We start from the raw sequence: 19554 nt of genomic DNA, 5'->3' as shown, positions 1-19554 counted from the left end.
CAAGGCATGATGGGAAACGCTTGGCTGTCACCTGAACAAAGAGCAGATTGGTTTAGATGCTGAATCAATAATACGACGTTTCAGAGGATTTTTCAATTTTTGCTGAATCTGAGAGATTATGATTGTATTTGTCTAGATTTTTCTGTTAATCTGTTAAAGCCGGAGCTCTGAACCTGTACATACCAAGGAAAGTATTTTATATTCATGTCATTGCCAACTGAGTTCACACATTGCTGAACAAGCCTCCAGCCTCCAGGTAGATCTCTATGTATTTTGCAGTGTTACAGGGCATTTAAATGTTGTGTGTTGAGAAAAGTCAGTTCACACCATAGTTCCTGAACTGAAGAGGGGCAACCAACCAATTCGAGTTTATGCCACCAGGGGGAGACAAAAGTGACACACTGCAGCTTTAACAGAAAACATGTTGTGCATCTGTGTGATACAATTACATAGCTGACAGTAAATGCAGCTTTTTAAGGACCATGAAATATCATATTACTTTTCAACATCACTTGTCCAACTCCTCAAATCATGTGACTGAAAAGTCACCATCTCTGCAGAAATTATTGTAATTACAGAAAACTAGATAAGGCTGGAAAACTAAATGTGTTAACAGAACATTAAGGTGCATTTCAGTGATTTTACAGGACATAAAGTTACATCTGAACATGTTTATAGGGAATAACAATTTCATTCTCTTAAAGACAACACAGGACTGTTGCTATGTAAAAATTATTATCATCATTATTACATTATTAGTTGCTAGGTCTCACTGTTACCTTCATATATACATGTGACCTTTCATATCGTGTTGGTTTGCTTCATGTCCATGAACGTTCTCATTAGCAGGGAATACAATACAGAAAGGAATGTCATCATTTCATTAGCTGCACCGGGAAAATGCTTCAAGTACTGGTCCTAACAGTCACATGTTAGCCTTCTGCTTGAGGCTATTGCATATTTGTAAGGCTTTCTTTTTCTTTTTTAACTAAATACATTACATCATTGTTACATTATTAGTTGCTACAAAGGGACAGATTGATGGACAGGTAGGATGTCCACACAATATCCTTAGCCAGCTGAAATGGATTGGATTAAGTGATTACAGCCCTGTTGCTGCCACAGACCATGGATTTATTCATTTATTTATTAAATTTATATTTGTATTTTTCATTATGATTGTTTTTTTGTTTTTTTTTTCATGTGTAGACTGTAAACTGTAGTACACATTCCGGTACAGTAGGTGGCAGCATGTACCTTTTACACATGGGGGTTGCCATCCTCCTCTTAATTAGAGTAGAAGAAGAAGCTTTTCGTCTCAGCCCACCTGACGCTGCTACCTGCCCTCCAGGTTCATCTTGACCGAACCTCTGCCAGGTGAACATCAACGCAAATATGTTCAGGTATTTACTGCTGAGCTATTTTATTGTGTGTTTCATATTTTTGTGAACCTCCTTGAAATAAATCATAATTCTACATATATAGCACAGATCAATGAGGACACACTGATTGTAGATCAAATTAGTTTTGTAGCTTTCAGCTGCAAGTCTGTGAATGTTTCTGTGCAGCAAAAGAGAAAAAGTGATGGAATCAAGACAATTGTTCAGGCAGCTGTAGAGATCCTGGGGTTTAAATAAATTACAGCTGAACTGATAAATGCAATGTTGAACCAGACTAACAATGATGGACTGTCTCAGAGTAATTATTGTCGCCCTTATGGTAATGGTAATTCATATGAGATTCCATGTAAATGAGATATAATAACTGATAGTGACTTAGGGGGTGATAATTTTTCCGATTTTGTGTTCTATTAATTTTGATATGCATGTACATGAAGGATGCACAGTAGAAAGATGGTGTTTTCCTAAAGCTGACTGGGGTGAATTTAGAGCATGCAGCAACCGAGTCCAATGAAAATAATTAGGTCATCCAAAAAGAATGCTTGAAGACATTTCTGCTCCTCCACAGGCAGAGAGATTAAACTTAATGACATTTGGTCAATGGTTAAAAAGGTGAGTGGAAAACAGGAAATCTGTTAAAATTCCAGGGCTGGTAGATGGAGATTATCTGACAATTACAAACCCATAAAAATTAAAAGGTGACATTTTAAGAGCAAATAATGATGTAACAAAGAAGAAGGATGGTAATGGCTCCTCTCTTGATATGGACATTACATTACATGAGTTTAAGATGGCATTAGAGGGAAGTGGATGTACGGCTCCAGGACAAGATCAGCTATGCTACGCTATGTTCAGACAACTCCCAGATGAAGTGCTGGAAATGATATTAAACCTGTTTTTAAGAAGAAATGGAGGAAAGGTGTAATGCCTAACAGCTGGAACAATGCACTGGTACTGCTGTTTGCTAAGCCTGTCCAAAACCCAGCTAATGCACAAAACTACAGACCTGTAGTATCAACATCTTGCATGTGTAAATGGAGGGGAAAAGGTCTGTTTATAGACTGACATACTATTTAGAACAAAGAGGTCTGCTAAGCAAATGTCAAAGTGGTTTTCATAAAGGAAGATCTACAGTAGATGCTTTAGTCAAAGTTAGTGATGATGCGGAGAAAGCTGTAATGAAAGCAATCATGGCTAAACTGCACTTTGACATTGAGAAAGCTTATGACTCAATGTGGAGAGAAGGACTCCTGATTAAAATGCATGAAATAGGCATTGGTGGTAGACTGTGTAACTGAGTTCTTGATTTCTTATCTAACGGACATTCTGCATTAAAGTTGGAGATGCTGTTTCAGAAGAGCTTGATATAGTAAATGGTATTCCCCAGGATAGTGCTGAAAGCCATATTCTGTCTAACATTATGATGAATGATATTTTTATGAATGTTGGTGGAAATATTGGGTCATCACTGCGTGCGGATGATGGGGCTTTATGGAAAAGAGGGGAAAACACCAGATTGCCAATTGCATTCAGTAAACTATACAAAAAAATGTAAAATGGTCATATGACTGAGGATTTAAGATGTCAGCTACAAACTCATGTTACATGGTCTTTACCAGGAAGAGAAGGTTAGATAATGTTTGGCTTAACTGATATGGGCAAAATACAGAAAGGGTAAGTGAGTTCAAATATTTAGGATTGTGGTTTGATGAGAAATGTATATGGACGAGCAGGTTGAGACAAAGTGCAAAACAGTGCTGAGATCAATATCTGGTTACGATTGGGGAGCAGATAAGCATCCTCTGTTGGATATTTATAGATCTTTAAAACAGTCATGTATGGATTATATATGTTTGTGGAGCAGCAGCAATGAACATCTTTGAAAAACTTGACTGAATACAGTTTACAGCTCTAAGACTCTGTATTGGTGCCTTTAAAACAACTCCTATGAAGAGGAGGATCATGCAGCTAAGGTGATGCGTGATTGCTGGGAGTACACACAGCAGCTTAAAGGAATTGGCTGCCATATTGATTCAGTGGCAGAAGAATATGGAATAAATAAGTTAGAGTATGGGTTAAATGTTATTTGAGGTAACGTTCCTCCATGAATATTTCTAGTGCCCAATGTGAACTTACAACTTATGGACCAGAAGCATGAATGGATTGAGGAGGGGATACAATTGGGCTCTTGTATCATATCTACTGATGCAGCCAGAGAGTGGACTTGTAGGAACAGGAGTTTTCAAACCAGAGTTTGATGTAGTGATATGCAAAAGAATTAATAATAGATTAGCTGTGTTTACAGCAGAACGTACTGCTATATGTTTAGGAATGCAGTGGGAAGACGAGGCAAGACGATGATTAATTTGCTCAGATTCAACTGCAGCTGTCAAAAGCTTAAATTCAAAAGAAATGGTAAAAGAGGCTCCATTGATGCAGATATATATGATAATTTTGAGAGTATAAAGACTTGGAATTAATGTGCAGATTTGTTGGGTTCCTGCTCATGTTGGTGTAGACTCTACACCAAACATCAATGAATCTAAAAACCAACAGGAACAGACAATTAATTGGATTAAAACACTAAGATACACTGAGATAGATAAAATTAAAATTGGCTAAAACATCTAGTGACCATGACGACGTCAGTGTGCAGTGACATCACATTTAGATCCACAGCCTTGCGTTAGAAAATCATAAACTCAAGCTGGGAAGCAGCTGGTAAATGGTAACTTAAGGGAAACGCAGGGATGAAGTAGCATCAATGTTTATCTTCTACAGTCAATATTTGATTATGAACATTTCTGTTTGACCATTTTATCTCTTGTCACAGGTGCGTCCCTGTAAATCAGGGGTGGGGCGCCTCCGGGCCGTATGCAGCCCGTGAGACTGTTTGGTCCGGCCCACGAGGCAATCTATTAGTACATCCACAAAAATTAATTCAGGAAAAATTATTTCAAATGTGCTATTAAATGCCCCCAGGGCGAGAAGCAGAATTTTTTCCTCCTCTTACTGGCTTCCACTACATGGTCCACAGTCTGGAGCCAAGATATGTTATTCCATCCCAGAGCTTTTTCATGCTTAGATCGATTCCAAATCTTTACAAGGAACGCTTTCCACGCAAGAGTCCCTCAACTCTGCTCACATGGTAGCAATAACATGCGATGCCTGGACATCCAGAGCTACAGTCTCATATGTGACTGTTACAGCTCATTATGTCAGCAGTTAATGGAAGCTAATGTCCCACAAACTTCAGATGAAAGCTATGGATGATAGCCACACAGGCGCAAATATGTGTGAGTGTCTCAAAGCAATGGCAGACGAGTGGGGAATAGAGAAACACGACCTGGTTCTCTTCACCGACAATGCTTCTAGCATGAGTCTGGCTGCTGAGCTTGGCAGCTATCTTTTAACAGTGAAAGACTACATTTAAAACAAAGTAAAAAACAATAATTTTGATATTACACGTACACTATATAATATTGAAGGTGCTGTGAAGTGTTACTCATAAGAGAAGTAAAATAATTCAGCAGCTGACTGATGTTAAATGGAAGATCAATAATCGTTAATAATCGAAAATTGAATTGATAATCGCTAATAATTGAAAATCAAATCGAAAATCTTTAAATTAACATGAAGGATTTCAAAGAGAAGCGAAGAAGAGAGGAAGTGATTATTTCAAGGCTAAGACTCGGACATACTGGATTCAAATCAAGTCTTTATTTATTGGCAAAGTACTTGTTGGATAAATGTGATGATTCTAAGGTTGCTGAAAATGTTGAACATGTTATGAACTGTAGCAAATATGATGTAGTCTGCAGTCTGAGAAGCTTGAATAGGGCTTTGTTTAGCTCATAGACAGCATTCTGAACACCGACAGTGCATCATCCCTGGCACTCTGCCCTCTGCCTATTTTAGCAACGTGAAGGTCAGCCGACTATAATGGCTGCACATCTGGTTGAAGGGCTACTACACTGACGGGGCATTCCCTAAGTGGACAACTTCACCACCTTCCACCATAGGACCGATCTTTTCAGACACAATTGTCGCCATCCAAATCACACAGGATCTCGTCTATTTTCCTGCATCTAGCATTAAACTTGCGGTACGCTCTGCCAAGGCACTCAGTGCATGAGGGTTTGACAGCCAGAATGCTCCCATCAGTATCTGCAGAGTATTCATGATTCAGATGTTTCTCTGCCTAACTATCAGGTTTATATGTCACTGTTTTAAATGATGTCACTATACCTCATTCCTTTTGAATTTATTGCTCTGAAATTTGTATTATCTTGTAATATTGCAATCATTGCTGTGGGTGTAAACAGACTACCCTCAGATATCTCCAGTGCAACTGATAACTTGAGAGACTTGATCAGTACTCTAACTCAGAAATGCTGGCTCTAGGTGATTTTAACCTTTTGTGGTTAACAAATGTTTCACACTGTCTAAAAGAGAAGTGATGGGATCATCTCAACCTGGCACAGATGACTGATGAGCCGACCAGACCTAATTTGAAGGATCCCTCAAAGACAGCATTGATAGAGCTGATTCTCTGTAATAGGAGGGACAAAGTTACTGCCTCTTGGGTTTTTGCGCTTGGTCTAAGTGACCACTGTCCTGTAGCCTGCATTAGAAGGGCTGGATTGGCAAAATCTGTTATGTCTGGGTCCATGTTATAGTTTTGTCCCTGTTCTTGTCTTGTGTATCATCCTCTCCTCTCGTTTCAGATTCCTCTTGGTTGTGTGGTTTTATCCTTCTTCCTGACTGTCTCTCCCCATCCTGATCACCTTCACCTGTTGCGTGTGTCTATATAACCCCTGTGTTTCCCCTGTCTGTTGCCAGTTCGTCTTCTTGTCCCCGCACAGAAACGCCTTTTTGTTCCAAGCCTTACTAGTGTTTCCTGGTTTTGACAACTGCCTGTGTTTCTTTCGACTTTGCCTCTGCCTTTTCCCTGTCTGCCTTGTTCGCCTCCGCCGACTAGCTGCCCATGCACTGATGCAAGAAATGCAAAACATTTAAATGAATAGGCCTTTTTAACCCACATTTCTAACAGTAATATACGCTGTACTACTGAAATACTGGATGTAGAACAGGCTCTTGAACATTTCACCAACTCTTTAGTTAACATTATTGATAAACATGCACCCTTCAAAAAGTGCAGGTTTGAAGATGGATCAAATGCCTGGTTCTGCTCAGAACTATCAATGACTGAGCATTACGTCCATTAAGCATTAAGCCATACAGTACGTCTGTGTTTATGCTGCAGAACTTAACTTCCGTTATTGTTTGGGGGCACTTCAAGATGTAGACTTGAGGAAAGCAACTGGGGAGGATAAACTACATCCACAGTTTTTCCATTTTATTTTTGATGAAATTACTTCCATCCATTTCTTCTGGGGTTATCCCTAAGATCTGGAAAACTGCACATATTGTCCCACTGCATGAAGCTGGTGATAAAGCTGATATTAATAACTATCAACCAATTTCTAAACTGCCTTGTTTTGATAAAGTCCTGGAATCATTAGTCAATAATCAGCTCAAATCATTACTGTTTTGAGTCCTCACTAGTCTGGTTTCAAAGCTAAGCAGAGTATTGTTATTGCTATCCCTCGCAGGTACTACTGATAATATTTATACTGTTAATAAAGGGAAATACTATGCTGTCCTCTTTTTGGATCTGACAAAAGCTTTTGATACTGTAGACTGTGCATTGATGTTGGATTTGATTGTGATTCCTGTAATTGGTTCAAGGACTACCTGTCTTATAGACAACAATGTGTGACTGTAGAAAATGATCGTTCTGTGCTTTTACCATGTCTTAAGGCAGTGGTTCTCAAACTTTTTCTGTTTTTTTCCTGTGCTTTTTTATATACAATTATTAGTACAACATGTGCAATCACATTAAAGAAAAATAAAGAATAATGAAAGTTAAATCTGTGCAAAGACCAAACAACAACATTTGGCAACAAAGCCAGCTGTCTGAACATTTTCAACATTCATCATCTAAAAAACAAGTCACAAAGAACAAAAATAAGTGCAGGCATTTGGAAAGAAATATGAGGTTCCTTATTCTTTAATATTTCCAGCCACTGTGTTCCAATTAATACTACTATTTGCATTGTAAAATATGTTCCAGACAATAACAAACAAGAACAGATTATTTATATTTGTGCTGGAAACTGTGGAAAAACAAGTTGTTGGGCTCAGGTCTCAGAACTTTACTAGTGGCTGCAATGAGCCTGTTTTTCACTGCAAATTCTCTCAAAGCAGGGCTGCAGGCTAGTTACTGATATTCTGACTTCATGCTCAATCTTCAGCTTGGATCTGCATTTTGTTTTAAGGGAGGCAACAGTAGAAAATCCTATCTCGCAGAGCTAGGAAGTGGCAAAAGGAGCAAATTGGGACATTTGTTTTTCCACTCACATTACACACATACAGTGTGTGTAATGTGAGTGGTGTAGAGGAGGTGTAGCGGAGATGAGTAAAGGGGCTGTAACACATGCAACAGCACCCAACGAGCAGTGTTAGGGGTCGGTGCCTTGCTCAAGAGCAATGCCAAGGATGTGAACTAGCATTCTCCAACTGCCAGTCCACATAGTGGACATAGTTTTTTGGGCCGAGTGAGACTTGACCCAACAACCTTCAAGTCCCCAAGCCAAGTCCCTTCGGACTGAGCTATTGCCACCCAAATCCTCACAGCCCTCTGACAAATGAGAGGATGCTCCCTCTCCACACCAATCCAGAACTTACTCAGTGTCAGTGACACAAACTTCAATCTCAGGGAGGAGTCAGACCTTACCTCAATGAACTGATCCTCTTCAGCAGAGCTGAAGTCAGCAGGTGCTGCTGTATTGAAGGGATCTCTCATCCAGTCATACTGGGCACTGTTGCTTGGGAAGTACTTTTGGAAGAAACCGACCAGTGAGGATATGTGCTCCCTTCGAGACCAAATCACTGTTGTGGCATCCAAATCGTTCATTTCGTTTCACTTAGATTCTCAAAAGAATCAGTATTTCCTCTCTCAAGGTATTTGTTCCACACGTCCAGCTTTTGAGCGAATGAGCTGATCTTGTCTGCCAGGTGAGGAAGGTGTTTATCTCTGCCTTGATGTTGGAGATTTACAACGTTCAGCTTTCCAAATATGTCACTTAGATAGGCTAGTTTCATCAGAAATTGTTCATCTTTTAATTTGACTGCGCTCTTCCTCCAGAAATATGCAAATTTCTTCTCGTAGCTCAAACACTTGTGAAAACACGCATGTTGCACTCCCATCTCTTTGCATAGTGCAGAGAACAGTTGCGCTTTCAGAGGTCTTGTCTTGATGAAATTGACCGCGTTGATAATCAAAACAGCGTTCAGTTCAGGGCTCTGGGATCTGTCTCGCGGCCAGCGCCTCCCTGTGTATAAAACACTGCGTCCAGTGAGCTTTTGGCAAGACCCTCATGATGAGTGCCCTCAGCCCCTTCTTTTTTCCTGCCATGGACTGTGCTCCATCCGTGCAAACACCCAAACAGTTTTTCCATTCCATATTCTGCCAGGTAACTGTCAATAAAGCTGAAGAGCTCATCAGCTGTAGCTCTCTTTACCACATATTTACAAAACGGCAAATCTTCATCAAGTGACTCAGATCTGATGAATCAAATATAAGCAATAAGCAGGCAGTCTTTATTGCTGTCAGTGGCCTCATCCACTTGTATGGCGAAACGGGCGCCTTTCAGCTTTTCCACAATTTAATCTTCGAGGTCAGTGGAAATGTCACATATGCCCCTTGCAACAGTGTCGTTAGGCATGGGGACTGCCTATAATTTTTCTGCACTTGTATCATCAGTCGTAATGGACACCATATCTATAGCTGCAGGGAGTACGAGCTCTTCTGCTATCATGTATGGCTTCTTATATTTTGCAATTCTGTATGCGCTGTATGATGCTAGTTGTACTTACTCACCGATGCTGTTATCTTTCTATCATTTATCAAATGCAGAGCTTCAGTGCTAATGCTGCACAGATTTAATGCTTCTTTGTGTATTCTGACTTTCGTTATTTAGTATCAAATGACCACAGACCAGTGACCAGTCAGAAAGCCAGATGAACGTAAATGTCTAAATTTAAAGGTCCGATATTATTCTGTTTTTCATCATTTTCACACAGCTGTCAGAGATCCAACAACACTGTATTCGATATGCAGAGAGATAGACCAATATGTTTATTTCAGGGCCAATACTGATTATTAGTAGTCAAGGAGGCCGATAACCGATATTTGGAGCTGATATTCATTTGCAGTAAAAGGGAAAATATTGGCGTCAACATTTTGAAAAATACAAACTCCAAGACTTAACTTTGAGTGTTTTTACACATAGACTTAAGACTATCCACCTGTAATAAGGGTTTGAAAAAAAGAGAGAGACTTAACAGTGGGGCCACATGCTGACATATGCTCAACTCATCATGCTTAATTTACTACAGCATTTGGGAAGCCTGTAGTTGATTTTATTATGTAAATGTTTTATTTTACCAACATGTGATAGCAGGGACACTGTCATTCAAAACTAGGCTACTACATTACTAACGATGAATGTAACTAAAAATGTACAGAAAAAAGAATGTACTGAAAAAATAGTAATATAACGATAGAGAATATTAATTCCTGTCAGTTTCTGCAGCTTCTCATGTGGCTTACACACACACACACACACACACACACACACACTTCTTACTTTTACCACTATTTATTTGCAATATTATCTGCAACCTTGTTACAAGTGATTAAACTGTTAAAAACACTAAATAGCCTACAGCATCTTCACTTTAACAATCAGTGTTTATCAAAGGAACAGACAGCTGCTGCTGACGTATTGGGCCTCACAGTAACCTTAGTAGTCGTGAGTTGTACAGTTTCTACAGTCTGCTGAGCGTCTACAGCCAGAGAAGGAGAAAGCGGACCGGTGGGTTAACGTTACGCTAAAAGCTAATCAGCCTTCACCTCAACGTGCTTCCCTGCAATAAAACTGGACTGAATTGAGTTCATTACATTTTTACTCTCTCACTCACACACACGGACTATTTCCATATTGATATTAGCGAGTGATTAATAGGCTCGTCTGGAGGGACTGCGAGCGAGCAGAGCTGCCGCTTATATTTATATAAGGTTAACGAGCTCACAGTAATGTTACTAGTAGTTGTGAGTTGTAGAGGACTGGGATGTTTTTTACAATTTCGGGAGAGTCTGCTGCCTTAGCTTACCTTCGGAACCAAGCCCCCAGGAACAGCGCCGGGCTATGAATCCAGTTTTACATGGTGGCTAAACTTTTTCTCCTCTCCGCTGTGTGTGTGAGCACTGTGAATGCATTTCCTGGGTAGCTATTCGTACTGTGAATTCCAGGTTTTTTGTCTTTGTGTGACACCTACTGAGCTGTTATTTTTCATTGGGTCCAGGAAATTTGGGTGTTACAACTTCTAGTGGTTTTAGTTTAGTGTCGTGTTTCATGTGCGGACAAAATATCACTCTTAGTTCTGTAATTTGACACACCAAGTATTTCACAATTTCAAGCTTATCTGTCATTTCAGACATCAGCTAGTGGCATTAGAAGAAAAAGCAAGTTGCACTTTAACCAGGTTAGGGCAGACTGTTGCCACATGGACTCATAATTCAGTTCATCATTAAGCACTTTGATGTGATGTGACGCCTTGGGGAGAAAGCCAACTGTCATAAAGTGTACACTAATAGAAGAGTTGATTTCATGTTTGCATTGGTGAAATGTGTCTTGAGCTTCAAGGTTAAAGCAAAACTCTCGCCAAAATGCAACTTAGACTTTTTCGTGAATGTATACAGTATGAGTCAAACTTTCTTGTAAAAGCATAATTAAGATGAAAGATGCACTGATGACTGATCCTTTTACGAGGGTCAGTGTCAAAGCAAAGCCAGCTTTGTACTGACCCTTGTTACTGAAGCACTCTGATGTGAAGTGGTTATTACACACACTTACACAAACCGTAGCTGGCATGTTGTCGTTAAAAAATGAAACTGTCTCACTGTCTCTTCTGTTTTTCTGTAGCTGGGAGGGAATATAAGCACTTATGTTGATTTTCACAACAAGGAAAAATTTGCACGTCTATCTCTGAGCGACAACATTGCGAAACACTGCTAGCTTACCATTGGACACACCGGACGCTCCCCTGTCGGATATCTCCTATCATCGCACAGAGGAGGTCGGCCTATGAAAATGACTCCTTTCATTACATAACAGCCTGTATGAGCGCTGTTTTACCAGTGGGTGGGCTGCAGAGACCATGCAGGAATCTCGTTTTCCTCAATCTGGGAGTTGGCAGGCTCAGGGAGGACCAGTTTATATATGTAGACACCAGAGAAAACATGTTTTTCATGATATGGGACCTTTAAGTGTTGGGCCACATTCTGATTGTTTATATCTACAGTAACGTAGTATGTAACAATGGCTTTCAACTGTGGGTCTACCACTGTCACATACTATGAACTTAAAAGTTCACTGTCATGATTATGGATTTTCTACAGTATTTTCTGTGTTTGGACATGAAAACTAACAGCTCAGTAGTACAAAGTTCATGTTTTATTTATCCATGTCTGTTGCACCTTTAATGCAAGATCTGCACAATATATCGAAAACATGAACTTTGTTTTTTTCACTGGCAGTTCTTCCTTTTTATTGGTGTAATTTCCTAGGTAGATATTCGTACTGTGAATTCTAGGTTGTTTGTCTTTTTGTGACACCTACTGAGCTGTTATTTTTCATTGGGTCCAGGAAATTTGGGTGTTACAGCTAGTGGCATTAGAAGAAAAAGCAAGTTGCACATTAACCAGGTTAGGGCAGACTGTTGACACATGGACTCATAATTCAGTTCGTCATTAAGTAATTTGATGTGATGGGGAGATCATCGAGTCCTGCTGGATTGGGAACGCCTAGGGGAGAAAGCCAACTGTCATAAAGTGTACACTAATAGAAGAGTTGATTTCATGTTTGCATTGGTGAAATGTGTCTTGAGCTTCAAGGTTAAAGCAAAACTCTCGCCAAAATGCAACCTAGACTTTTTTTTGTGAATGTATACAGTATGAGTCAAACTTTCTTGTAAAAGCATAATTAAGATGAAAGATGCACTTTTAAGACTGACAGTATTTTTGTTTTCAGGTCAAACTAATTTTCAATGGGAGTGCATGGGGCACTTTTATGCTAGCATCAAAATCGCTATTTTTAAAACACTAAGAAGGCTCAACTAAACATGAAACTTTGCTTGTAGTTTTTGAATATATATATATATATATATATTCAAAAACTACAAGTTATATATATATATTTCTAGTCTAGGTGGGTAATAAGTAAAAATGTTGTGTCAGCAATCCAGAAGAACATCTTTCCCCATATTCTGTAGTTTTCCTTGATGCATTGTTTTCCAGAGAGGCCAGCTCTATCCCCTCAAAACTTATGGTGGCACTAAACTTTAAAGAGGCATACTGTGGACAATCTATATTTCTCAGAAACAATTGTGAATGATTGATTTTGAATTTTGTATACATTTAAAACCACATTCAGACCAGCCGTTGTTTCACGACTAAATCTTTCCTTGGTTGAAACAATGGCCTGAGAATGTCTCTGTTATGATTAACATCAAGTCAATCTCGTAAACCGCTTATTCTTCTTCCTTGTTTTAACCACGGCTGCAAAGAAATATTTTCTTCCTGTTCTGCCCTTCTTTTACCAATAGCTCCTGTTTGAGCCAATTTTGTATTGTTTTTGTGTGGTTTTCCGAACATGACATTTCAGTGTGGTAGTCAAAAATCCCCTTGCCTTAGTTGACCATTTCATTTAAAGATATGATATAAAGGAAATCTGCATTAACATGTCTAAAAACAGCAAGACCTTTTTTTTTTTTTACATCATTTGTTTACTTACATTATCACAAATTATCAACGCTCTAAATAGCCACATCACTTGACTGTAATTTAGCCATAATGTAACGTTAGCCAGCAATAAAGGCCTGGCTAAAATATATATATATATATATATATATATATATATATATATATATATATATATATATTTCTGACAAAAACAAATATTTTTTACCTTTCTGAACATGAGGAGTTGCTAATCAACCTCTTCCTCTTTCCATTAGTTTGTGCCATTGTGTGCCTTCAGGGTTTTATCAACTTAGCTTACCACTTACCACTCAAGGCAGTGGTAGACCAGTAACTTCTGTGTTCCACATGGTAAAATGACATGGTAAAATTGGTGTCTCGTAACTCTGGAGAGCGCAATCTAACGGTTTGGTAACATGACAGAAAAGGCCATCCAACAACAAGGTAAGGCTGTAAGAATATTTCAAATAGAGTGTGACCCTAACCCGCATCCTCCGATGGGGCCGTGTGTTCCCCCGGTGTCTTTGCCGATGGGGGGGATTCAGGTTTAACAGGGGTGCCTGGTCGGCTGGTGGCAGTTTGTGGCGGATGACTTGCAGTGATCTCCTGCGCTGTTCAGAGTACTCCACCTGTGCCCTACGGGCTCCTCCTACTTTAGCTTTGGCTCTCCACTGGTGCGGACCACTTGGGGAGGGAGGATATAGTGACAGGGGAGACTTCCACTGCAGCAGTCAGCCTCCACTGGAGCGGGCCACATGGAGGGGACTGCTGTAATGTTCGGACGATGACATCTCCGGCACTGTCTCAACTCACTTAGCAAGCAACAATATCTAATTACATGCTGTCTTTGCCTTTGACCTTTCTGTGATTTCTTTCTGTGTTTTGCCGGTCTGCTTGGTCTTTCATATGGCCACACCAGTCGATTATCCTAACCTCAACCTCTCCCCCCTCCACGTCTAACCCCAACCCCTCCTTCTTTTTCTGACCTGACGCTGGACACGCCGTAGTCAGCATTTTTTGTATAGATTTAAGGGAGTAAAACATTTTTTTTAGCCACTGGACACTCTACTGTCTTCTCTCTTCTGTCATGGCTCATGCAGACAAGTGGGTGGTGGGGTGGGGACTAATTTGCGCCGGCCTGTGCCTTGCCTCTGTCTCTCTACCCAAACTATGCTTATCGGTGGGCAACATAGGGAGAGACTCTGAGTATTTTACCACTATACCTAACCTTTTTAGGTGGCAAAATATGTTTTATCAGCTGCTTCTTCATACTGTATACACTGACTGTGGATAAGAAACTCAAACAACCCCAGTTCTAAAGACCCCAACTACCCCTCCCATTTATATATATAATTAATACCCAGTTTGTCTTATCAGTTTCTTCATGTCACACCTGGATTTTTTTTTGATTTCTTTCTGCAGAGTTTCAAGGATGAGAAAGATCAAAGCAAAAACGTTGTTGCTGGCAGCAGCTGTTGGTCTGTGGATCCTCCACCTCTTTAAATATTTTAGTGATAGCAAAACCTTCCAACACAATTTCGATGTGAGAGAGGATCGAGTTCAAATAAGACAACCCACCACCAAAAGCAGCTCCTATGTGTACTCCTGGCCAAGATGTCAACAAAACACGTCTGCTGACAACATCACAGGCTTCAGCTCTCTTCCTGGTAATATGAAAAACTTCATTTACTATCGACACTGTTGCCATTTCCCCATGCTTTTGGACGTTCCTGGCAAATGTGGAGGAGCTGAGAAATCAGCAGAAGTCTTCCTTCTTCTGGTCATTAAAAGCTCTCCTGTGAACTACGACCGCAGAGAGGTGCTGCGCAAAACCTGGGCTAAAGAGAGGTTACACAATGGTGTGTGTATCCGGAGGATCTTCATCTCAGGAACAATGGATTCTGGTTTTGAGAAAGAAAGACTGAACAAACTACTTGAGCTGGAGCAACGTGAGTACAATGATATTCTCCAATGGGACTTCAGTGACACATTCTACAACCTCACCTTGAAGCAGATACTCTTCCTGGAATGGATGGAGAGAAACTGTCCAAATGCTCGCTTCTTGTTCAGTGGGGATGATGACATCTTTGCTAACACAGACAACATGGTCGAGTATCTCCAAAACCTCAAGGACAATAATGGAAGCAAGCACCTCTTTACTGGTAGCATCATGGCGGGTACGGGGCCAATCAGAGATCCAGGGAACAGGTATTTTGTCCCAGTTCAGGTATATGAGTCAGACTCATATCCTCCCTACCTGAGTGGTGGGGGCTATCTGTTGTCTGGTTACACAGCTTCGGTCATATACAAAATGTCCCAGTCCATCGACATTATACCCATTGATGATGCTTACATGGGGATGTGTCTGGCCAAAGCAGGACTCAGTCCCATGTCCCATATTGGTGTGAAGGTATTCGGAGTTGATTTTCGCTCCAGCAAACTAGATAGATATGACCCTTGTTATTATAGAGACTTTTTGCTGGTACACAGGTTCCTTCCAATCCAGATATATCAGATGTGGCACAGAATACATGATCCAAATCTGATCTGTACCAAACAACCTACAGATGGATGAGTTCCTGCTCTCAGGATATGAGTTCAGGTATGGACTTTTTCATTCTGTCACAAGAAAAGGTTTGGACTGTTTTCCACCAATGTTTAACTGTGCATTGGAACTGTTTTTGTTTTTTTGGAACGATGGGCCTGACATGTTTGTTTCCATCATGCATTATTTTGTTAACTAAAAATGACACATAGCACCAACAAATGATTACCAATACATTTATCATTTATACAAACCTCCTTACTTACCCATCCAGCAGAAAATGGTACATGCTGCATGTTCTATTCCCAGTGTGTCTGATGTTTGTTGCTGTGCAGGTACCATATTGTTTTAGCTGAAAACAACTGCTGGAAACAGGGCTGATCAGAGCCATGACATCCTATCTTAGAGTAGATTTTCAGGCCAGAAAATGAACAACACAACAACAAACTCGAAGCTCCACAGTACTGCTCAGTTCACATTCAATTAAGAAATTGATTATTGGCGTGTTAAATGTGCAATACGAAATAAGTTTAGTAGAAAACACGAAAAAAAATTAAGTATAATCATCAACAGAATGTGAAAAAGCTCTGATGCTGTGACATATATGTATTTTTGCAAAGATATCCACTGAATAGCATGCAACTCCAACATCCAACTGCATAAACACCACATCATGGTTACTCTGTTGATATGTTTAGAGTATCAATTTGACAGGTGGCCAATTCTTACATATTGCAACTTTGGTATTGGTGAAGCCAAACTACGCACAAATCAAGCTAAATAACATCTACACAATGAGCAATGAGCTAGCCTATGAGGGAAAAATCTGCCCAATTAGAAAACAGACCAGTGATAGTTAGCACCAAAGGCACACCGAGTGTTTTACCAATACTGTGCAGACGTCCCTGTTTTCCATCTACAGTCAGCATTGTTGGAGGCCTTTCCCCGGCTAAAGCTGTTCCCAGAAATGTCCCCGTTTTTAACAATGCATCATCACAAATCTTAAAGAGGGCTGTTTTTCCTAATACCATGCAGTTTGACTTTTTAGAGATACATGGTTGTCACAGGGCAGCCTCACATCAAATGCATGATAATGTGTTATTAGAATTAAACTACCCGATGGTGTATGAAGTAGTTAGAATTAGCTCAACTTTCAACATCTACAGTCAGTAAAAACTTTTATCACTAGGCCTACTTACAGTTTATTACAGCACCAGAAACAGTACCATGGTCAAAATACTTGAAAGTGGCACTGGATGTTTTATGAAATTCTGACTGCCGAACTGGAAATGTTCCCGGGTTTCATTTCAGAAACCTGGTCCCTTTATTGTATTTTAGACTCGAAATACTCGTTGTGCCTTATTCGAACCGTTCCAGAGCCAACAAAAGTGAAATCGATTGAACAGTGTGTTTTTCCTGCTTTACACTGGCATGTCCATCTAGCTAGATAACTCAGTGTGGTTATTTATTTACAATCACCTCCAAGGCCAAAGAGCATGTCAGTCATTTGTTGGATTACAGGGTTGGTTACGTGACAAAAAGCTCTGTCCATAAAAGTTTAGGGTAGGGTTAGAATCTCCTGTTCTTAATTCTGTTCTTTATTGGACATTCATTAATGATCTAGTTACATGTAGCTACAGCTGAACATTTCTAAAATGAAGTGGTATTAAGTGGTAAATGGCAGGTGTAAAGCAAGTAATAAAGGGGTCAAGACCAAGTGAGCATTCTACGTAAAAATAAAGAGAGTGTAGCTAACAAGAAATGTAGTATTTGACATCAAAATTTTGGGAAATTCTTCATAAAGTTAGATCATTTTATATTTACCTTGTGGTATATGGAAAGCTATACTGGGTGGTTTTAGTTGTTCTGGCCGATTGGATGTAGATTGTTACCAGCCTGTTTTAAATTGTTGACAGACAATCCAGTCATGACTGTCAAAAGTTTCTGGCACGATACGTCTCGAAGATCAACTCCCATAAGTTCGCACCAAATGCTTTTTAGATGTGTTTGCTTGTATTTAGGTATTTAACCTCTTCTATAGATGAACACTGGCATCAGGACTGTTGCAGGGCTAAATGGTCGGCTGAGACTGTGGTGTCCAAAGTCTTCTAAAAAGAAAAAAAAAGAAAGAAAGAAAAACAACAAGAAAAAGGAAAGAAAAATATCATTCAAAAATAATTCCTCAGGGTTTCTCAAAAATAAAAATGTTAATAAGTTTACAGTTTTCTTTAATTTGAATGTTTGTTTACTTATAACCTATATATTTGTATTAGAGTAATATCTTCATATGTTTTTGTGCCTTACATAAGTGCTTCTGTTAAAGGATTAAAGGTTAGGATTGCAAAAAGATGTTTTTGTCCTTCGAAACTATATATGTACTGTCAATAATTAAAAATGCTCATTAGAAGGGGTCTCCAGTAAGAATTCATATGTATGTTTACTCTATGGTGTTAGGATTTTGTAAGTTGAAAAGAGTTGATTCCTTTTTTACAGGTATTGTATATATAACTTCCAGATCAATTTTATTTCCATACTGCAAACATATGAGTTTGTTTTGTTTTATAATCAACGGTTTTGAAAGAAAGGGAGTACTGCATGTAATAAACATGTATTTACTATGAACCAAAAAACTAAATGCCGTCTTCCTTATTACACACATATCTCCAGGACAAGCCGCATCAGGCCAAGTCCAAGAAAAAAGTAAATGAAGGTGTATTGGACATGCACTGCATTTCTAGCCTGACAGTAGGAATGTGTTTGAAGTGTGTATGAGGGAATACAGAACCGTGCTGCCCTCTTGTATCCCAAATATGTCACTGCTGTTCCAAATGACTTGATACAGGAAAGCATGTTCTATATGAATGTTTTTGTAAGGATGACAATCCCAGTCTTCTGAGATGTTACACAATCCTCACACAGTACATTCATGTGCAACATACTGCCAACAGGGACAGTAAACTGCACCTTGTACAACAAAATACAGTTGAATTAAAAACACTTCCTGCAAAATAAAAGCATCCAGCGAACATTTCAGATAATAAAACTAAACCTTTTACAATGGCAATACCAGTAATTGGATGTTTATTTTATCTTTTTTTGTTTATGTCATTGTATTCCAGCAGTGATTGTATGAATGCCTCTGATCTGTGATGGAAGTTTCCAAAGGCAACAGGGGTAGGGGAGCTCTCTTGTGGACAAATAATGTCACTGCTGAACTAAATGACAACATTAAAAAGAAGAATGCCAAAATGACAAGTGCAAAACCAGAGTGAATTGAAGCCAAACTGCAAGTTTGATTTCTCATTTCTTTCTAAAACTGATAGATTCTTTCTCATCTGAAATGATATGAGGTCCAAGGTTCAGCTTAATTCTCATGCAACAGAGGATTTCACAATACACACACAGGAATTGTATGAAACAATAAACAACATTCAAATATTTTGAATTCAAATAGAATAATCACTGACAATAGGTAATGAAATAGAACAACATAAATAAAAGTAGCTCTTCACAGTAGCACTGTAAAGGGAGTTGTATTTCTTCTCATCTTTGTTTGTCTTCTGAAACCCACCGAAACCGGTGGATAGCACTGCAAAGAGAAAACCAGTTTCAGCTAAGAAATAATTCCAGTACTGTATCATAATCCTCCGACTTTATGAATGACCTTTACTGATCCCGGCATCATCTATTCTGCTGAAACATGCAACAACAAGGCGTAGTAG

General features: G+C 39.4%; 1 protein-coding gene across 1 annotated transcript; it reads left to right on the top strand.

The window, feature by feature from the left end:
* The first annotated feature begins 1269 nt into the window (after window positions 1–1269).
* Window positions 1270–18467, top strand: LOC119028474 (N-acetyllactosaminide beta-1,3-N-acetylglucosaminyltransferase 3-like). The gene is made up of 2 exons (XM_037114508.1): window positions 1270–1403; window positions 14710–18467. Exons 1-2 carry the CDS (start codon window positions 1396–1398, stop codon window positions 15860–15862), a joined length of 1161 nt encoding a protein of 386 aa, XP_036970403.1. The 5' UTR covers window positions 1270–1395; the 3' UTR covers window positions 15863–18467.
* Window positions 18468–19554: the final 1087 nt, after the last annotated feature.

This window comes from Acanthopagrus latus, chromosome 11, assembly GCF_904848185.1.
Source record: "Acanthopagrus latus isolate v.2019 chromosome 11, fAcaLat1.1, whole genome shotgun sequence".
NCBI classification, from domain to species: domain Eukaryota; kingdom Metazoa; phylum Chordata; class Actinopteri; order Spariformes; family Sparidae; genus Acanthopagrus; species Acanthopagrus latus.
The sequence above is the reverse complement of the archived record's forward strand: the minus strand, read 5'-3'. Positions and strand labels throughout refer to the sequence as shown.